Source organism: Tribolium castaneum, chromosome 4 (assembly GCF_031307605.1).
Source record: "Tribolium castaneum strain GA2 chromosome 4, icTriCast1.1, whole genome shotgun sequence".
In the NCBI taxonomy this organism is placed as follows: domain Eukaryota; kingdom Metazoa; phylum Arthropoda; class Insecta; order Coleoptera; family Tenebrionidae; genus Tribolium; species Tribolium castaneum.
In genome coordinates, this window is record NC_087397.1 from 11,960,147 (window position 1) to 11,976,910 (window position 16,764).

Consider the following 16,764-nt stretch of genomic DNA (forward strand, 5'->3'; position numbering starts at 1 on the left):
AATGAATAAGAAATCAAGATTATATTTTCACGAAATATACAAATAAGTGCGACAATACCTAATTATCAATAGTTTCCATACTTTCATCCCCTTCAGCTTCCATATCCTCATCCTCTTCCTCCCCTTCCTTCTTCTCCGGTGGATTCTCATACGCTTTATCAAGGGGTGAGACCACCACCCCGTCCCAAACCGACATTTCCTTCGCAATGGTCGCATTACCTTCCAACCCTAAAATATGCTTATACCCCCCGTGCGACAGCACCCTTAACAAAGTCTGCGCGGTCAAACAGCAAATATCTTGCTGTTCCAACGTCATCGCCGTATGAATCCGCAAACTAACCCCTTCACAAGGATCAGTAATCCCCGCTGACCCCGGCAGAAACAACCCGGCGGACAACAGCTGGAAAACCCTCCTAAAGGCGACATTAATTGGCAACGCCTGTCGACTTGGATTATGCATGATAGCAAAATGTGCCAACAAATCCAACATCCATGGAGTCAACGGCTCGAAACCTTCAAATCTCGAACGAATGTCTCTCAACAAACGAATTAACACTTTAATCGATGAGTGATGGGCGTTTTCCTCAAACCAACGGCTGTGTCTGATCGCGGCCAAGTGGCTCAACATGATTTTTTGGTCCAAATGGATCTCAGGGTCCAATTTACGAATGTTATGGTGTAAGGTTGTTACCATGACACGGACACAAGCAAAACTATTGCTGATTTCAATCCCGCGCTCGTTGGTCGTGTGGTTGAGTTGTTCGCCTTTGGTCACAACTTCGCTCTTCATTAAATTCTTCAAATCTTCCTTCACTTTGTTGCCAAGGGCTTCGACGGCTTCCCGCGTGGGCAAAGTCTTCAAGATTACGACAATGTCGGCCACGTTGTGGCCAGTTACCATCGTCCCTTTTTTGAACGAACCCACCTGTCGCACCTCTTCCAATTGCTGTAAAAAAATAATTTTGAAAACTTGCAAAAATATTCACATCGAGTTGGTTTAAAGGGATCTCGACCAAAAAAGATAACGAGAAATTCTGGGATGAGGAAAATGTTTTTTTAAAGAAAATATAATGTGGGTAAAAGATGAAACTGCTGAAAGTGTTTTTACTTTTTTTTTCAATTAAAACTAAAGCATTGTTTTTATCTGATACAAAGGATCTAACTGCCGTTCACAGGATTTTTTTTACATGCATAATACAGTGTAGTCCGGATATAACAAACTTAAATACGAAGTTCCCTATAAGCCACATTTTAAAAAAAATGTTTTTAGCAGTTATTTTTACTTTATCTACATAAAATAAGAAGAAAATAAATAAATATCTATAGTAAAAAACATGAATTTATTCAATGGTGATATGTATAATGTGTGAATTTTATATTTATGCGTATATTTTAAAGGGTGATAGTAGAGCTCAAAAGAAGTGAAAATAACTCAATTTATACTATCCGAATTCATGGTTTCAGAGATATAGAGTCAGCGAATAAATTTGGGACCAACAAAGATTTTAAATCAATCTGGACTCTTAGCTTAGTTCTTCAAGATCTATTACATTGAGTTAAAATTAACAAAAACAGTCACGGAAAAACAAATCCTTCCATTAAAAAAAATATGAAAATGTATCGAAGAACTAATGAATTTCATTTGCTCAAATATCACCGTCTATTAGTCATGAAAACATTGACAAAAAAACTACTCAAAAGACGTTTGCGTTTGCAAACGTAATTGATATTGCGTTTTTTTACGAATTTTTGGACACTGGAGCTGGAGTGGAGAATGTACCGTCTATTAACTCAAAAACTAGTAAAAGTTCGGATAAAGAAAATTGATTTGATTTGACTTCCTTTGAGCTCTACTATCATAAAATATTTGCACAACTAGAAAGTTCACACTGAATATTTTTAAAAACACAAGTTTTTATTGGTTAAAATGTTTTTAGGTAGTAATTCAATAATCTGTTCAACAGTTAACACTTCTCTTGCTGCTTTGTCATTATGAACCACAACATATTCCTCAAAATTCGTTGAAAAGTTCGTTATAAACGGAAGATTGCCTCATATTTTAAGTTGTAGCAGGAGGTTCGTTATAACCGGACTCCACTGTATTTACCTTATCAGTAATAATAACAAAAATAAAGATTATTCAGGGTCGCTAAGAAGTATGGATACAGTTAAATATTATAAAAACTATTCATCAAAACCTATTGAAATTTGGTATATGCTTAAGATTATATAAATTCTGTCGTTTCAGATGTTTATTAAATTTCTATCTCCATTTGTTCTTCGGATACAAGGCTAACGTGATTTTTTTTTAAATAGCAACAATTTTAATATTTTTGAGAAGAGCATTTTTTCTGAGTTCTATGGTATAACACATGCATACCTTAGATTAATCGAAACTTTGAAAAAAATCGAAAATTTTGAAAAATGTAAAATTTTGTTAGCCTTGGAAATGTCTATCTATCGATAGCTCAATAACAAAAAATAAGTAAAAGTTAAAAATAATTGGTAAAATAACACTTTTAACTGAAAAAGATCACGTTTTAATTAGGAAATTTTAAACACGGAATACTTGATTTTGATGCTACAAAAGATGTTCAAACTGATTTCCACTAATTTCTTGGCTTTCAGTTTACATGATAAACTAACATGAGAAAATTTTTTGCTCAGTTTTACTTAAATTAAACAAATTATTACACCCAAATTTAATTTTTAGCTAATATACAAGTGACGGATACGCTAATATCAGTATTTTCAAAGCTAACTTAGTTTTACTATTTCAGAAAATTTTTGAATTTTTATTTTTTACCTTTTAATAAAAGTAAAGGTGGGTATTATGTTACATCACTGAATTTAGAAAAAAATGCACTTTTAAAAATGATAAAAATTGACCCTTCGTGCCATTTAAAAAAATCAAGTTAGCCTTGTATTTTCATAATAAATGAAGATAAAATTTTGAAAAAGCTCTCATATGATAGAATTTAAACACTTTTAACTGTTTTCCAAATTTCAGAGTTTTCTGTTAAACCGTTCTGAAAATATTTAACTGTATTTTGTATAGTGACCCTGTTTCTGGATTGTTTTTAAAATTGGAAGAAAATTGGCCTTCTGTTTTATGAAATTAATCATGATCTCTTTTTGAATTTGATTTTTTAGTTGCAATGACTTATTCTGGATACAAATTATTATTGGCACATTTAATTTCAGTGATACTATCTCATCCTAATCTCTTCGAAACTAGTACTTTAATCCGCGTTTTTCAATTTTTAATTGAATGACTAAAATTTTTAATTCAGAAAATTGCGAATTAATTAAGTAATTAATTCTGTGCGCTTTAATTATTTATCATCAACCTTTTTTACCCTGTAAGGTTTCAGCTTGTTAATGCTTGCTCTAAGCACCTTTTAAATTGGAATCCCCCCGATTTGATTAAGTACGCATAAAATTTTGTTGTGAAAACATTTTCTTTTTGCAAAAATATTCTGTACATTTATCATTATCACCGAATCGTGTATAAGTTGTGAAATTTAGTTTTTTTTATTTACTTTTTTATGTAATTTATATTGAAGATAACTTCAACCAAACAAATTGTACAACAAATTAGTGGTTTTTTTAAAAAAAGGACCACTGAAGTTAGTAATGTACGAGTACTAGTTACAAAAGCCTTTATTCAACTAATTTATTTAACTATTTTATATTTATTCAACTAAATATAGGGTTTTTCTGTGGTGTCTGACATAAATCTGTAGGAATTCACAAAAACAAAAATATAAACACATTTTCTTCATCAAAAAAATTCAAATCTCTATTAAAAATCGCTTTAAAAAAACTGTTACATCTAATCACTGCAAAAAATATTCTCTTACACGTAGTGAAAAAAGATATTAAAAATATTTGAGTTTCTTGGGAGATAATTTAATAAAGATTGTCCCTGTAATACCTCAGAACGGTGCGGTCTAGTCCCCTTTGAAAACAATTGAAACACCAATTAAACATGTCTCCCCAATGAAAAATTATTTATTTTCGGCGGGTTTCATTTGGCAGTTTTGAGCCATATTCTGTCGTTTTTCTGGAAAACACTTACGCAAGCGTCGAAGGCGCCGGGGGCCACGACCAGGTTGTCCAAAACCGTTTGTATTTTCGTAACCAGGTTAAGAATGGCGGTTTGTTCGGCCGGCGTGGGTGACAAATCGACATTTCGCTTTAATAAAGCTTGTGTGAATGCTGTTTCATCAGGGGCGGGTTTAACACGTGGAAAAGATGACTCACAAAGGGCCAAATCGAAGGGATGTCTTGGCAGAAACATCTTGACTTTGTATGGGGGTCTTCCAATTCCACGATTCATTCCTCCTCTGCCTCTAATCCCGCCTCTTGCCATTATATAATCTACGAAACAGTTTTTTCTATTTTTTTTTAAGCGAGATATTGTTTTATTTACGATTCTAATCACACAAAAACACCGGCATTAGACGCACTCACAAACAATCGGGTTATCGATTTCGAAAGTACCAACATTGCGGTAACAAAGTTACTAAACGGTACACGAGGCGCGACATTTGAATTCAAAGAAAACAATCATTGTTTAAATTTTTATTGATCAAGGCCATGATGTGACTGGTTTCACCATCATTAAAGTTTTTTTCAAGGAATAGTCACCCAACCATTTCTCCCAAATGATGCCACCGAAATGGCCATTATCCACTCCTGCTCTGTGGTACACACCGTTTAAATTTGACTCAAAACAGCTAAAAAATTAACTTTTTTTAACCAAAACTGTACAAATCCCTCACCTATTAAACCACCAGCCTCCCCCGTAAGACACCGCACAAGGGCAACAATCAGGTGCCTCATCGTTCTTTCTATCAAACGTGCTGAAAAAAGAGCCATTATGGCTTGAAAATGAATCAGAAGAGTTTCCCCTGTATTTCCCAATAATCACACGGTAGTTGTTTTCTTCAGGTAGTACCAAAAATTTCGAATATTCGGCCCAGACGTGATTTCCATCAAAATCTTCCAACTCGATTCTTAAGATTAAAGACTTCTCGTTTGTGAGTTTGCTAATGAAATCATTTCCGAACCAAAAGTCTTTTGTTAGGTCCCCAAAACCGTACTTGTAGTCATTCCAACTCAAATTAAAATTTTGAAGGGACGAAAAATTATTGCGCCGTTGGATCACAGTCCACACATCTTCACGAATCTCGCAAAACCTTCTGTTGTAATTATTTTCGCTCAAATTTCCAAAAACGTAAACACCACTAGTGTACGCGTTGTTTAACTCGTCACAGCCCGATTTAAAACTACGATGGAACGTATCAAACGAGTTGCCACAATTTTTCTCTACACGTTTTAAAATAGTCAAGGAGATATTTTCAATATCTAACACTTTCTCAAGCAATTTCTCTTGAATGTTACGATTTTGGGATACTTCTCTTGGTGTCCGTAGAGGCTTTGCCTCATAATCATCGCCTTCAACAACTTTGTCAAAAATTATGTCCACCTTGGACGAAATATCCTTCAAGAACTCTTCAACCAGTCGTGGGGCTTTACATTTCATTATCAATTTAGGTTTTGTGTTGCCACCTTCAATTTTGATTAGAACTTTTTGGCGCGAAAGCATCTTTTCTAATTTTTCGCCCAAATGAACATCCCTAGTTTTGCTTTTTAGCAAGGAGAGGGTTTCATCAATTTTATACTCAATGTTGGTCAAAGCGCCCAGTTTTGACTCTAACTCAAACAGTTTTTCTTGGCCTCTTCAATCAAACGTAACATTTAGTGTTAAAAACTTAAATAACTTACTTGTTCAAAATATCAATTTTGCGGTCTAGAATCGCCAATTGCTCGTTCCATGCTGAAACATGCAACTGAAAAGTGTCCCAAACGTGGGCCCGTTCTTGCAAATTATTAATATTACAGTCAATTTTAGCCAGAGATGTAGCCGTTGAAATAATTTGTGGCTCCAGTTTTTCCAAATTGTCTGAAAGATGGGAATTTGACTAATACTTGTGTGAAAAGGACAGTACCTGATAGTGTTTTTAGTGTGTTTTTCAAAGCATCGTCTTGGGCACAACTTGCGATGAAAAAATAACTTACAAGTAGAACATACATGATTTTGTGTCTGTCTGATGTTAAATTGCACGACAAATACAACGAATAATTTCAAGGCAAGTGGGGAGGCAAAAAACACTTCAATTTACCAGATGTTGTTGTGATAAGTTGCAAATAAAAACGAAAATAAATTGGTAAAATTTTATTTATTTTTTTATTCATCCAACCAAACAACACTTTCAATCCACGGACGATAGGACGATACCCTTGTGTAGACCCCTGCACTGTTTTCAACCCCACATCCTTTCCCAAAGGAGGTAATCCCAACAACGACAAAGTGGTCAAGAAGGTGGCCAGTTCCCTTGTTTAAAAAATGAAGGGGGCCACCAGAATCACCCTAAATCAATAAAACATCAAATTTGTTTTCATTTTCCACATTTCGAAAATTTACAGCACAAGTGTCTCTCCCAACCGGATCCCCTGCACAAATCTGTGTGTGATGATCCAAACCACGTGGTAATTTTCGAGCAGAAGAATAGACTTGTGCACATTTGCGAAATTGTACCTCCTTGAGGAAAACCTTCAACAAATCATCGCTAGTATCACCGTAAAACTCGGTTTTTCCCCAACCGATTGCTTGTAATTGTGCTTTGGAAAGGTTTGTTTCGGTGTTTAAACACGCAGGTTTAACATACGATCCGAATTTAAGCACGGATTTTAGTTTAAGTAAGGCAATGTCGTGGTAATGGGCACTCGAGTTGTACTGTGGATGTTTGATGATTTTTTCGATTTCAATATCTTGCGGTTTTGCATCTTCGGTTGTGTTTTTTAGATTCAAGTCACCGACTCTGACCCATTTCGGGACCCCACTGGAAATAACTCGTTTAATTTTGTTCTTGAAGGCGTAAGACCTACTGTTGTGGGTGACTGATACAATGTGCGGCTGTTAGAACGAATTTTTCACTTATCAAACTTCCACCACAGAACCAATTAGCGTTTGTTAGGACGGTGCCAAAACCAATAGCTGTCTGAACTGTTTTTTAGTAATTTATTTTGCAGAAATGCGGTTTACCATGTGTGGAAATTCCCTCGGCTTGGCTTTCTCTCCCCCAACAATCCCAGGATAAATGTTCCTTTTGTCGTAATATTCAGCACATTCTAAAAGTTCGCGTTAAATTATCAGATTTGTAACAACAACCACTTGCTTTCTTCGCTCTTTGTTTTCAAACGTTGCGTTATCTTATTTTGTGACGTGGGACAACAGACAAAGACCGAATTTCGACTAATACCACAATTTTGAGGTCGCTTTCCTTGCCGCAATAATTTTTGAGCAAAGGCGCAATCATCTATTTCCATGCATTTTCCCCTAAGTAAGGTTTTGTTAACGACATTGGTGAAACAGGTACTACCTAAGAAATAAGTAATGAGATACAATTATTGTTATTGTAATACGTGCAATACCTTCAATATTCAAAGCGATACACTTTTCAAAAAATAATAACAAGACCAAAAGCAGCCAATTCATTGTTATCGTCTTCTTGGAAACTGAATTAAAACTTGTCATTATTATTAATAAATTTTATTTTGCTGCATTTATCAATTTTGCAAACATAAACAACCAATTATCAGTTCGGGAAGGTTTTATTCAATACATAAAGTAGCTGAACTCCCAGCGTTTTTTTTTGTAAGTCTATTAGCTGTTTCAAAATTATAAAAACGCCAACGTCGCATTTTCTTCCAAAATTTGCTGTTACAAATTATTCATGCACTTCAAAGAAATAATAGCTAATTTATACTTTCAGTGATGAGAGTTCTAATCATTAATAGTAGAGTATAAAATATTACTTCTGGGCCAGAACATTTGGCGTCTTAAAAAACAAGTCAGAACCTTACAAATTTAGCTGTTTGCCCAAAAGCAAACAACCGAATAGGGCCTAAAACCTCTCAAAAATCATTAATTTTTATCCACTCCAAAAGTTCCCAAATATATTTAGGCCACCAAAAATTGGGCACACGAAAAACAGGGTAAAATCCTACAAATACACTCTAAAAAACTAACAAAATACCTTGTTTTTACACACCCCAAAATGGCTTTTTACTACTGGGCCAGGACATTTGGCGTTTTAAAAATCAAGGTAGAATCTTACAAATTTAACTGTTTTCCCAAAAGTCAACAACTAAAAAAGGCCTAAGATCACTCAAAATGCATTAATTTTTATCCACCCCAAAAGTATCCAAATATGTGTAGACCACCAAAATTTGGACACATGAAAAAATAGCGTAGAATTCTACAAATTTGTTGTTTTTCTAAAAGTAAACATCCGAAAAAGATCTAAAAAACCTACAAAATGTCTTGTTTTTAAGCCCCCAAAATGACTTTATTTCTGGACCAGGACATTTGGCGTCTTAAAAATCAAGGCAAAATCTTACAAATTTAGCTGTTTGCCCAAAAGCAAACAACCGAATTTGTGTTGTGCAATCTCGATAATCATTACAATAAATTAAACACCAAAACACCAACTGTGTATTTCTTCCGCTCGGCATACAACAAGGTGTTGAAAACAAATAAAATATTTCCATGCCATGACAACGTTTACGTTTACGTTCACGTCTTTGTTAAAATAACCGACGCTTGATTAACGTTGTCGTATACGTGTGATATTTTTGATAATTAAGACACAAACCGAACATGTTTACGATAACATTAAAGTTTTAATAGCGATCTCTAAATGAAAATCCATAATGGAGTGTTCAGATATTTTAGTATACTTCGAACAATTAGGTGTATTTTTTTATGTGCATATAATCGTTGAATACAGTTGGGGTATGCAAAATTTATTTGGTAATAATTTTTAAGACCTTTGCCATGCGCCAATAGGCTTGGTCCAGAAATGAAAAGCTGTTTTAAGGTGTCTGAAATCTAGAGATTTGACAATGGTTTTAGAGCAGTTTTGAGGTAATTTTAATTGATTTTTGCATGCGCCAATTGGCTTGGTCCAGAAATGAAAAGCTATTTTTGGGGTGTCTAAAATCAAGGCATTTTGTAAGTTTTTTAGATCTTTTTCGGATGGGTACTTTTGGGAAAATAGTAAATTTGTAGGATTCTACCCTGTTTTTCGTGTGCCCAACGTTTGGTGGCCTACACATATTTGGGAACTTTTGGGGTGGATAAAAATTAATGATTTTTGAGAAGTTTTAGGCCCTATTCGGTTGTTTGCTTTTGGGCAAACAGCTAAATTTGTAAGATTTTGCCTTGATTTTTAAGACGCCAAATGTCCTAGTCCAGAAATAAAAAGTCATTTTGGGGGCTTAAGAACAAGACATTTTGTAGGTTTTTTAGATCTTTTTCGGATGTTTACTTTTAGAAAAACAACAAATTTGTAGAATTCTACGCTATTTTTTCATGTGCCCAAATTTTGGTGGTCTACACATATTTGGATACTTTTGGGGTGGATAAAAATAAATGCATTTTGAGTGATCTTAGGCCTTTTTTAGTTGTTGACTTTTGGGAAAACAGTTAAATTTGTAAGATTCTACCTTGATTTTTAAGACGCCAAATGTCCTGGCCCAGAAGTAAAAAGCCATTTTGGGGTGTGTAAAAACAAGGTATTTTGTTAGTTTTTTAGAGTGTATTTGTAGGATTTTACCCTGTTTTTCGTATGCCCAATTTTTGGTGGCCTACATATATTTGGGAATTTTTGGAGTGGATAAAAATTAATGATTTATGAGAGGTTTTAGGCCCTATTCGGTTGTTTGCTTTTGGGCAAACAGCTAAATTTGTAAGGTTCTGACTTGTTTTTTAAGACGCCAAATGTTCTGGCCCAGAAGTAACATTTTATACTCTACTATTAATAACTATTTTACAATTTTATCAATCTTATTGAAAAAAATTATTCGGTAAAATGCGACCTTGGCGTTTTTATAGTTTTGAAACAGCTAATACATCCATTGTCGTTTTCTCTTTTTTTTATTTTGAACTATCCTGCAAAAGTATAAAAGTATCTAATCTAAACTAACATCGCTATTTGCCTTCGAGTTGTTTATTACGTTAGGCAAAAACAGCTTGGCCACGTAAAGTATCACTTTAGCTCCTAATAATATTTAAAATTTTTTACTTTATTTATAATTTTTGGGAATACAGAGACACATCTACTATTTATAAAATTTAAACAAGCCTTCGATAGGGTGATTAGAAAAAAATTGTATGAGGACATGGAAGATTTGGAGTAAAAGGAAAGCTGTTAGGGATGGCAGAAGTAACGTCAGAATAAAAAAAGGTTTTAGAAAAATTAAAGTAAAAGAAGGTCGATACTATTTAATTTAATTAATACTATTAAGTTTAATTCTAGAAAAAGTTATCAGAGACAGAAATATATAAAAACGGTCTTATATACTATCCTAAATGGCACCAACGTCTAGCATTCGCGGATGACTTAGTATTTCCAACAACAAGTGCAGAAGAACTAAAAAAAGTAGTGTTGAGTCTAGAAAGGGAAGCAAGAAAAAGGGGATTAATTATAAACGAAAATTAAACAAAATACATGAAATTGTCTGAACAACAGTATACACAGGAAGAAAATTAAGTAAAACAACAGAAATAGGAAAAAGGTACAAGTTTGAAGAAGTAAAAAGTTTTGTATACTTAGGAACTGTGATCCAACTAAAACCAGAAATAAAAGAAGGAAATGGGAAGACAGAGAAGAGGGGAAAAGAATCATCCATAAAACCATGGGCCAACTAGGCCTGGATTGCTAATAATATACAGGTCTTCCGTCTAAATCCCACATTAGAAGTTGTGACAGTTTTAATAAAGATATTTATCTAAAAGTGGGTACTCAGTCATAATCCGTTGAGTTCTGCTCAATGAAAATATTTTCAAGATGACAGCACTTCCGGTTATACCGGAAGTCGCTATTAACTTTCTTATTTTAAATAAAAAGCTATGTTTTTCACTGCGTTTTTGGATTAGTTGAGTTATTTTAAGGAAGTTTTTAGCAGCTTTTCCTATACCTAAGTTTAACCGTTTTTGAGATATTTAGAATTTTTTGAAAATTTTTGAATTTGTACCTGTCACTTAAAAAATCGGTAACTCGCTTAGTTTTCGAGATTTCGAAATCATATTTAGAGAATTAAAAAAGGTCTATGTCTTCGTCAGTGTATTCAAAATTGAAAATGAAGTTAATAGACCTATGGCTAATGAATTTTTCAATCCCAACAAAAATTTATTGTAACTTAAAAACTATTAAACATAAGTTTAGGGAATGCTAATACAGATCGATGCAGAATTAAATTTTACGTTTTATTTATAAAACCTAAAATTATATAAAAAATATAAATATAAAATATTTATAAAAATTTTGGCATTTTATTTGAAAAAAATGAGTTTTGGGTGCAAACTTAACTTTAAAAATTTGAAGTTTAAGATTATTTTTTTAGAAATTTGAAAACACCAAAAGAAAGATCTAGGCTTCCTCTTTCAAATGAGCTAAAAAAAATTCCAAATTTTTAAAAGTAGCAGATCGATTTTTTAATTGGAAGTTACAAATTCAAAATAAATTAAAAACCATAAATATTTCGTAAACGGCTAAATTTAGGTATAAGGAAAGCTTATAAAATCTACCTTAAAATAATTCTAGTAATTCAAAAACCCATTAAACAGTATAGCTTTTCATTTAAAATAAGGAAGTTGATAGCGACTTCCGATATAACCGGAAGTGCTGCCTGCCATCTTGAAAATATTTTCATGGAGCAGGACCTAAAAGATTATAATTGTACACAAATTTTCAGATGCCTATCTTTTTTAGAACTTCCAATACTTCTAATGTGGGGTTTAAACGGAACATTTTGTATATAATATAATTTTTGCGAAGATAAATAACCAAATATCTGTTCAGGAAGATTTTATTCAATAAATAATTAACTGGGCTTCCAGCGTACAACAAACGGTCTATAATCACACACACTTTCATTAACCACACAGTTTTTAATCCAATCAACGGTAACATGTTTAACGTCCGGGTTACACTGATCAATTTCAGGTACCATACTGTTCAAATGTATCATATGAGTGGCATTTTCCGATTCTCCATGTTTACAAATTTGGCCACCGTACGCAATAAAGTACCTAATCAAATCCCACTGTTTTTCTCTCACTTTGTCTTCCAACACTACCTTAATATTGTGAAAATAGTCCGGTAGTGGATTTATTATTTTTACAGTTTTCGGTTCCTTTTTAACTTTCTTAGAGTTTGACGATTGCGGATCCTCTGAACCCCTTTTTTTGACAAAGCTTTCCAAAGTTTTCTGTTTCTTAGGCGAAGATTCAGCCGTCCCTTGTAGAAGTAAACTAACATCGGTATGTTCCTTCGATTTGGCAAACAATACTTTGAGTTCTTTGAGCGAAGTTGCTGACTGCCAACACTTATCGTCCCTTATTTTCGTAACCCGAGGGAACCTTATCGAGATACCATCAGCCGTATGCACCTCGTGTTTGGTGAATTCCGCTCCGGTTATCTCCCAAACGGGTTGTTTTTTCGGGTCCCGTGCCACGAAATCGGGAACCATTGTTTTGGTACAATGCAACCAATCGGGTACCTTGGCTGGATCCGAGCTGATTTTGACCATATCAAGCTCTGTTTGCAACTTCTCGAGGGTTTTATCATCGTGTCCGGTTGACACCTTTGACACGGTGCAAAACCGATCATTGGCTTCGTCGTAGCAACCCATTAGGAAAATCGACATGATGCCCCCTTTTTTCCCAGTACCGTACCACGCACCTAGGACTATTAAATCGGCACTGTCGGCCATCGCGCCCCCAAAAAGGTAATCCTTTTTGACTTTGAGCCAATGTCGCTTGCCCGGCTCATAAACACTCGTTATGTCTTTGAGCACCAAGCCCTCAAGCCCGAGCTTGAGCACTTTGGCGATCATTTGAGTCAAATCGTTCGGATCGTGGATTTCCTCCATCTCTGAGAAGACTATATGGTTGGGGATTTCCGTCATATTCTCTTTCAGGATCTTCTTCCTGAACGAGATGGGTTTATCGGTGAGGACATCCCCATTGTAGTAAATACAATCGAAGACAAAAAGACACACACTGGCGTCTTTAAACTCGGATTTTTTGTGGATCCCCAAAGTACCAAACGGGAGCGGCTTACCAGTTTGTGTATCAATCATTAGGATTTCACTATCAAGGATCAAATCCGTTCCGTGCGGAAACGCCTGAGGGATATAGTTTTTAAAATGTGCGACTTTGTGTGGCAATACCGGCTTTAAACTCCTCGAAAAGTACTTAAATTCGGAGCCTTGTTTGTGCACTTGTACCCTCTCACCGTCGTATTTAATCTCGGAGTACATTCCGTTGGGGCACTTCTTCATGGCTTGCTCCACCGATTTGCAGGCTTCCGCAAGCATGGGTAGTACCGGGGTCATTAGCTCGATTCTGGCTTTGGTGCCCTTGTCTTTCAAGCAACGATCAATAACAGCCTTGATATCCCTCGAAGACTGGAAGGCTTGATAAGCGTCAGGATGTACCCCATCCAGAATATGTTTCGCCCCTGCGTTCATCCGAAGATCGTGTTTGATCAATCGAATGACGATTTTTAGGTCATTTGCGGTGCATTTGGACGCAAAAGTTTTCAAATGTGCTGTTTGTTCCTCTTCTTTGGTCAAGTTAGTGAGGTCTTGAAGGAACTCATCCACTTGTTGGAGGGTTAGGGTACTTTTCTTGACCGGTTTAAACGATTTACTCCTCTCGTAGAAGACCTGAATCGTCTCACTGACATCCCCCTGTTCCAAATGCTCCAACATTGCGTCTTGATCGCAATGGAAAATCTTGCTAAATAACTTAACCAACTGTTTGCTTTGGAGGTTGTAGATGCGTTTGACGAAACCAGGGAGGAGCAAGCGGCACCAAAGGACGATATCGCCCTTAAAGCCCGTCCCGTCGCTCCCTTTTGTGAACATTTTACTCACAATACTTGTCTTTTCAAGATAACTACTGACGTTGCTAATATCGGCCACAACTCTCCGGAATTCCCGAAATTGATTGTCCTTGTGTGACGGATCAAACTGGATAACTGGACCCGAACTGTCTTTACTACTAGTACTGGGTTTTGCCTCCTGAGGCGTTTTCTTCGGACTAGGCTTAACCCCATGTTTAGTTTCAAAAAAACTGTTACATTCCTCGACACGCTTCAAAATATCGCTCTTTTGCTCGTCATCTAGCAACACCCAGCCGTCGATATCCTCAACAGGGTCATCAATTCGTTTAGTTGTGGGTCTCTGCTTCAAGAAAACTTCGAAAAGGCAATTGACATGATGCCAGTTTTTCATTTTTCCTTCTCCAAAGGGGTTGGCAACCAATTTGGCAATGCGCAACTCGCCCTGGGCACACTTCTGCTTGCATTTTTTACAAACAGCACGCCCCTGCTTTGCGACTTCCACCAGAAAAGGCTTTTCAACAAGCTCATCTGACATCTAAAAGTGAGGTTATGTAACACACTATACTCAATTTTTGATAAACTTATACCTTCAGTGCAGAAAAAAGACCTGGAAGAATTAAATCAAATGCAAGGCAAAGACGTAAACTTTATTGTTTCGCTAAAATAAAATAAATAAATAGGTTTGTACAGTGGGTAACGTGTAACCGTTGAACTGATCAGCTGTTAGTGTTGTTGCCAGTTTTTGAGGAAAAAGAAAGGTATTTTATAATTAAAACGACTCATTTAACCATTAAACAATACTTTATTGAAATAACAAATCATTCTCCCTACAACAATTTATTTTCAATACCTATCTTTATCATTTCTGTTATCATTGGACATAACCTGCCACCTGGGCGAGCTTAAATATACTAAAATTTGTTTATCCTTAATATTTGAATAATTTTTTGCCGCTTATTAAGGACCGGTGTATAGAAGTGTCATTAATTTAATCTGCAATTAAAAGCGTGATTAACTGATCACGTGACCAAATTGAACAAATTTGATTGGTCCATTTGTGTTGTTAACTTTAACAACGAATTAAATTTTAACAAAGCTTTGTATAAACCGGCCCTTAATGGGAATGCGTGTTTGTTGCCTTTTTGTGTGAGTCTTACATAGTTTAACTTCCAGATGGAGGAGAAGCCCTTCGCCGTGGAGGTGGCCAGGCAAGGGCGCGCCCTTTGCAAAAAATGCCGCCAGAAGTGCGTTCAAGGCGATTTGCGCATTGCTAAATTAATCCCGAACCCTCTGGGTTCCGGTAAAATGAAAACTTGGTACCACGTAAGCTGTATCTTTGAAACATTTTTAAAACAGAGACAAACAACTAAAAGAATCGAGGGCCCCCTGGACATCGACGGCTGGGAGTCACTCGACCCCGACGATAAAGTGAATATCTTGGAAAAGATCTCGCAATGTAACCGGGAATTTGAAGCCAAGTTTAGTAAAAAAAGACCGAAAAAGGGGACCAAGCCGCAGCCGCAGCTTGTCGTCGACGACAATTTGAGTAATTTATCTGATAATTGCACGACTGAGGAGGTTCACAAGGATAATTGTTTCCGCGAGTTTCGCAGGATCGTGTCGAAGCTCCCGAAGGTGTCAAGTTCCAACGAAAAAATCAGCATTTTCCGCGAGATTTTCACGAAAGGTTGCGACGGGAGCGGTTTTAAGGGCGATGTCGTTCTCTGGTGCAAACTGCTCCTCCCTGCGGTGAACAAACGCGTGTTTCACTTGCAGACCAAGCAACTGATTAAAATATTTAGCAAGATTTTCGCGGTTAGTGAAGAAACAATGACTGCTCACTTGGAACAGGGCGATGTGGGCCAGACCATCCAACATTTCTTCGAAGAAAACGCCGAGTGTAAACCGGCGAAAAAAAGCACCTTGAGCCTCTTTGAAGTGGACGATTTTCTGGAATCCTTGACCACGCTGTCCAAGGAAGAAGATCAGTGCAACCGCTTCAAAACTTTCATCAAAAAGTGCACAGCGAATGACTTGAAAGTGGTCATTCGCTTGATCAAACACGACTTAAGGATGAGCGCAGGAGCGAAACATGTGTTCAACGGACTGCATCCGGAGGCCTATTCGGTCTTCCAGACGTGCAAAGACATCGCCACTGTGATAAGCACTTGTCAGGGGCGCAAAGAACCCCCGAAGAAAAGGCGGAAAATTTCCGAAGAGAAACGCAAATCGATTCCGAATTATTTCGAAAATGTTAGGTTGTTTTTGGAGGAGGGGGTGAAAGAGAGACACGCCCAGTGGGTGAAATATTTTATTGCCTACGGTGGGTCGGTTCTCACCAACGACAAACCCGAAGAAGCGACTCATGTTTTGCATTTGAAAGACACTATTTCACAGCCGACGATTCACTGTGCCAACAGCGCAAAACATGTTATTGTGGAGTGGATTAAAGATACAGTAGCAGAAGAGAATTTGCAGGATTATAGGCGGTATACAGTCCGGTGGGATCCTTGCCATAAGGATTAAACAATTTGTTATTATTACTCTTTTATCAATTTTTCAGAAGAAAATAAATACAAAATACGAATTCGCCTTCGATTTTACTTTACCCCGTTTACGTGTTGTAATAATAGCTAATCAATAATTCCACATGTGCATAACATTCAAACTGATGTTAATTTTTAATAAGTATGTTCCACTCGGTACTGTTTATAATGCGGTATAATAATAAAAATATATCGTGGGCTTAATCCAATTAAAGCATTAAAACCGAATCCAT

General features: G+C 36.1%; 5 protein-coding genes across 6 annotated transcripts; 1 reads left to right on the forward strand and 4 right to left on the reverse strand.

Annotated features, from left to right (window-relative positions):
- Positions 1-6: 6 nt before the first annotated feature.
- LOC656571 (uncharacterized protein) lies at positions 7-4,571 on the reverse strand. The gene is made up of 3 exons (XM_963092.5): positions 4,436-4,571; positions 4,082-4,383; positions 7-946 (listed from the first exon to the last, which is right to left on the reverse strand). Exons 2-3 carry the CDS (start codon positions 4,373-4,375, stop codon positions 59-61), a joined length of 1,182 nt encoding a protein of 393 aa, XP_968185.1. The 5' UTR covers positions 4,376-4,383; positions 4,436-4,571; the 3' UTR covers positions 7-58.
- A 1-nt stretch (position 4,572) lies between these two features.
- Positions 4,573-6,168, reverse strand: LOC656489 (fibrinogen-like protein 1). The gene is made up of 4 exons (XM_963015.4): positions 6,018-6,168; positions 5,794-5,971; positions 4,788-5,747; positions 4,573-4,742 (listed from the first exon to the last, which is right to left on the reverse strand). The coding sequence occupies exons 1-4, from the start codon at positions 6,100-6,102 to the stop codon at positions 4,595-4,597; spliced, it is 1,371 nt and encodes a 456-aa protein (XP_968108.1). The 5' UTR covers positions 6,103-6,168; the 3' UTR covers positions 4,573-4,594.
- A 61-nt stretch (positions 6,169-6,229) lies between these two features.
- Positions 6,230-7,654, reverse strand: LOC656405 (venom protease). The gene is made up of 6 exons (XM_008202414.3): positions 7,504-7,654; positions 7,248-7,451; positions 7,115-7,200; positions 6,958-7,070; positions 6,494-6,911; positions 6,230-6,439 (listed from the first exon to the last, which is right to left on the reverse strand). Exons 1-6 carry the CDS (start codon positions 7,604-7,606, stop codon positions 6,257-6,259), a joined length of 1,107 nt encoding a protein of 368 aa, XP_008200636.2. The 5' UTR covers positions 7,607-7,654; the 3' UTR covers positions 6,230-6,256.
- A 4,273-nt stretch (positions 7,655-11,927) lies between these two features.
- DNAlig3 (DNA ligase 3) lies at positions 11,928-14,707 on the reverse strand. The gene is made up of 2 exons (XM_962861.4): positions 14,573-14,707; positions 11,928-14,520 (listed from the first exon to the last, which is right to left on the reverse strand). The coding sequence occupies exon 2, from the start codon at positions 14,518-14,520 to the stop codon at positions 11,959-11,961; it is 2,562 nt and encodes an 853-aa protein (XP_967954.1). The 5' UTR covers positions 14,573-14,707; the 3' UTR covers positions 11,928-11,958.
- On the forward strand, positions 14,422-16,575 carry LOC100141680 (DNA ligase 3). 2 transcript variants are annotated; one of them, XM_001809390.4, is made up of 2 exons: positions 14,422-14,526; positions 15,159-16,575. In XM_001809390.4, the coding sequence occupies exon 2, from the start codon at positions 15,159-15,161 to the stop codon at positions 16,509-16,511; it is 1,353 nt and encodes a 450-aa protein (XP_001809442.1). In that variant the 5' UTR covers positions 14,422-14,526; the 3' UTR covers positions 16,512-16,575. The 2 variants fall into 2 exon arrangements, with proteins under 2 accessions (XP_001809442.1, XP_015839105.1); XM_015983619.2 differs by lacking the exon at positions 14,422-14,526 and adding an exon at positions 14,603-14,743.
- The last annotated feature ends 189 nt before the right edge of the window (positions 16,576-16,764 follow it).

Excerpts from the sequence above, each read along its gene's own strand:
- LOC656489 (XM_963015.4), bottom strand. The coding sequence starts at position 6,102 with ATGTATGTTCTACTTGTAAGTTATTTTTTCATCGCAAGTTGTGCCCAA. Across the intron at positions 5,972-6,017 it reads CACACTAAAAACACTATCAG|ACAATTTGGAAAAACTGGAG; the intron begins GTACTGTCCTTT and ends CCCATCTTTCAG. Across the intron at positions 5,748-5,793 it reads AAAATTGATATTTTGAACAA|AGGCCAAGAAAAACTGTTTG; the intron begins GTAAGTTATTTA and ends GTTTGATTGAAG.
- DNAlig3 (XM_962861.4), bottom strand. The coding sequence starts at position 14,520 with ATGTCAGATGAGCTTGTTGAAAAGCCTTTTCTGGTGGAAGTCGCAAAG.
- LOC656405 (XM_008202414.3), bottom strand. The coding sequence starts at position 7,606 with ATGACAAGTTTTAATTCAGTTTCCAAGAAGACGATAACAATGAATTGG. Across the intron at positions 7,201-7,247 it reads GAAAACAAAGAGCGAAGAAA|AATGTGCTGAATATTACGAC; the intron begins GCAAGTGGTTGT and ends GCGAACTTTTAG. Across the intron at positions 6,440-6,493 it reads TTGGGAGAGACACTTGTGCT|GGTGATTCTGGTGGCCCCCT; the intron begins GTAAATTTTCGA and ends TTATTGATTTAG.
- LOC656571 (XM_963092.5), bottom strand. The coding sequence starts at position 4,375 with ATGGCAAGAGGCGGGATTAGAGGCAGAGGAGGAATGAATCGTGGAATT. Across the intron at positions 947-4,081 it reads CCGGCGCCTTCGACGCTTGC|CAATTGGAAGAGGTGCGACA; the intron begins GTAAGTGTTTTC and ends ATTTTTTTACAG.
- LOC100141680 (XM_001809390.4), top strand. The coding sequence starts at position 15,159 with ATGGAGGAGAAGCCCTTCGCCGTGGAGGTGGCCAGGCAAGGGCGCGCC.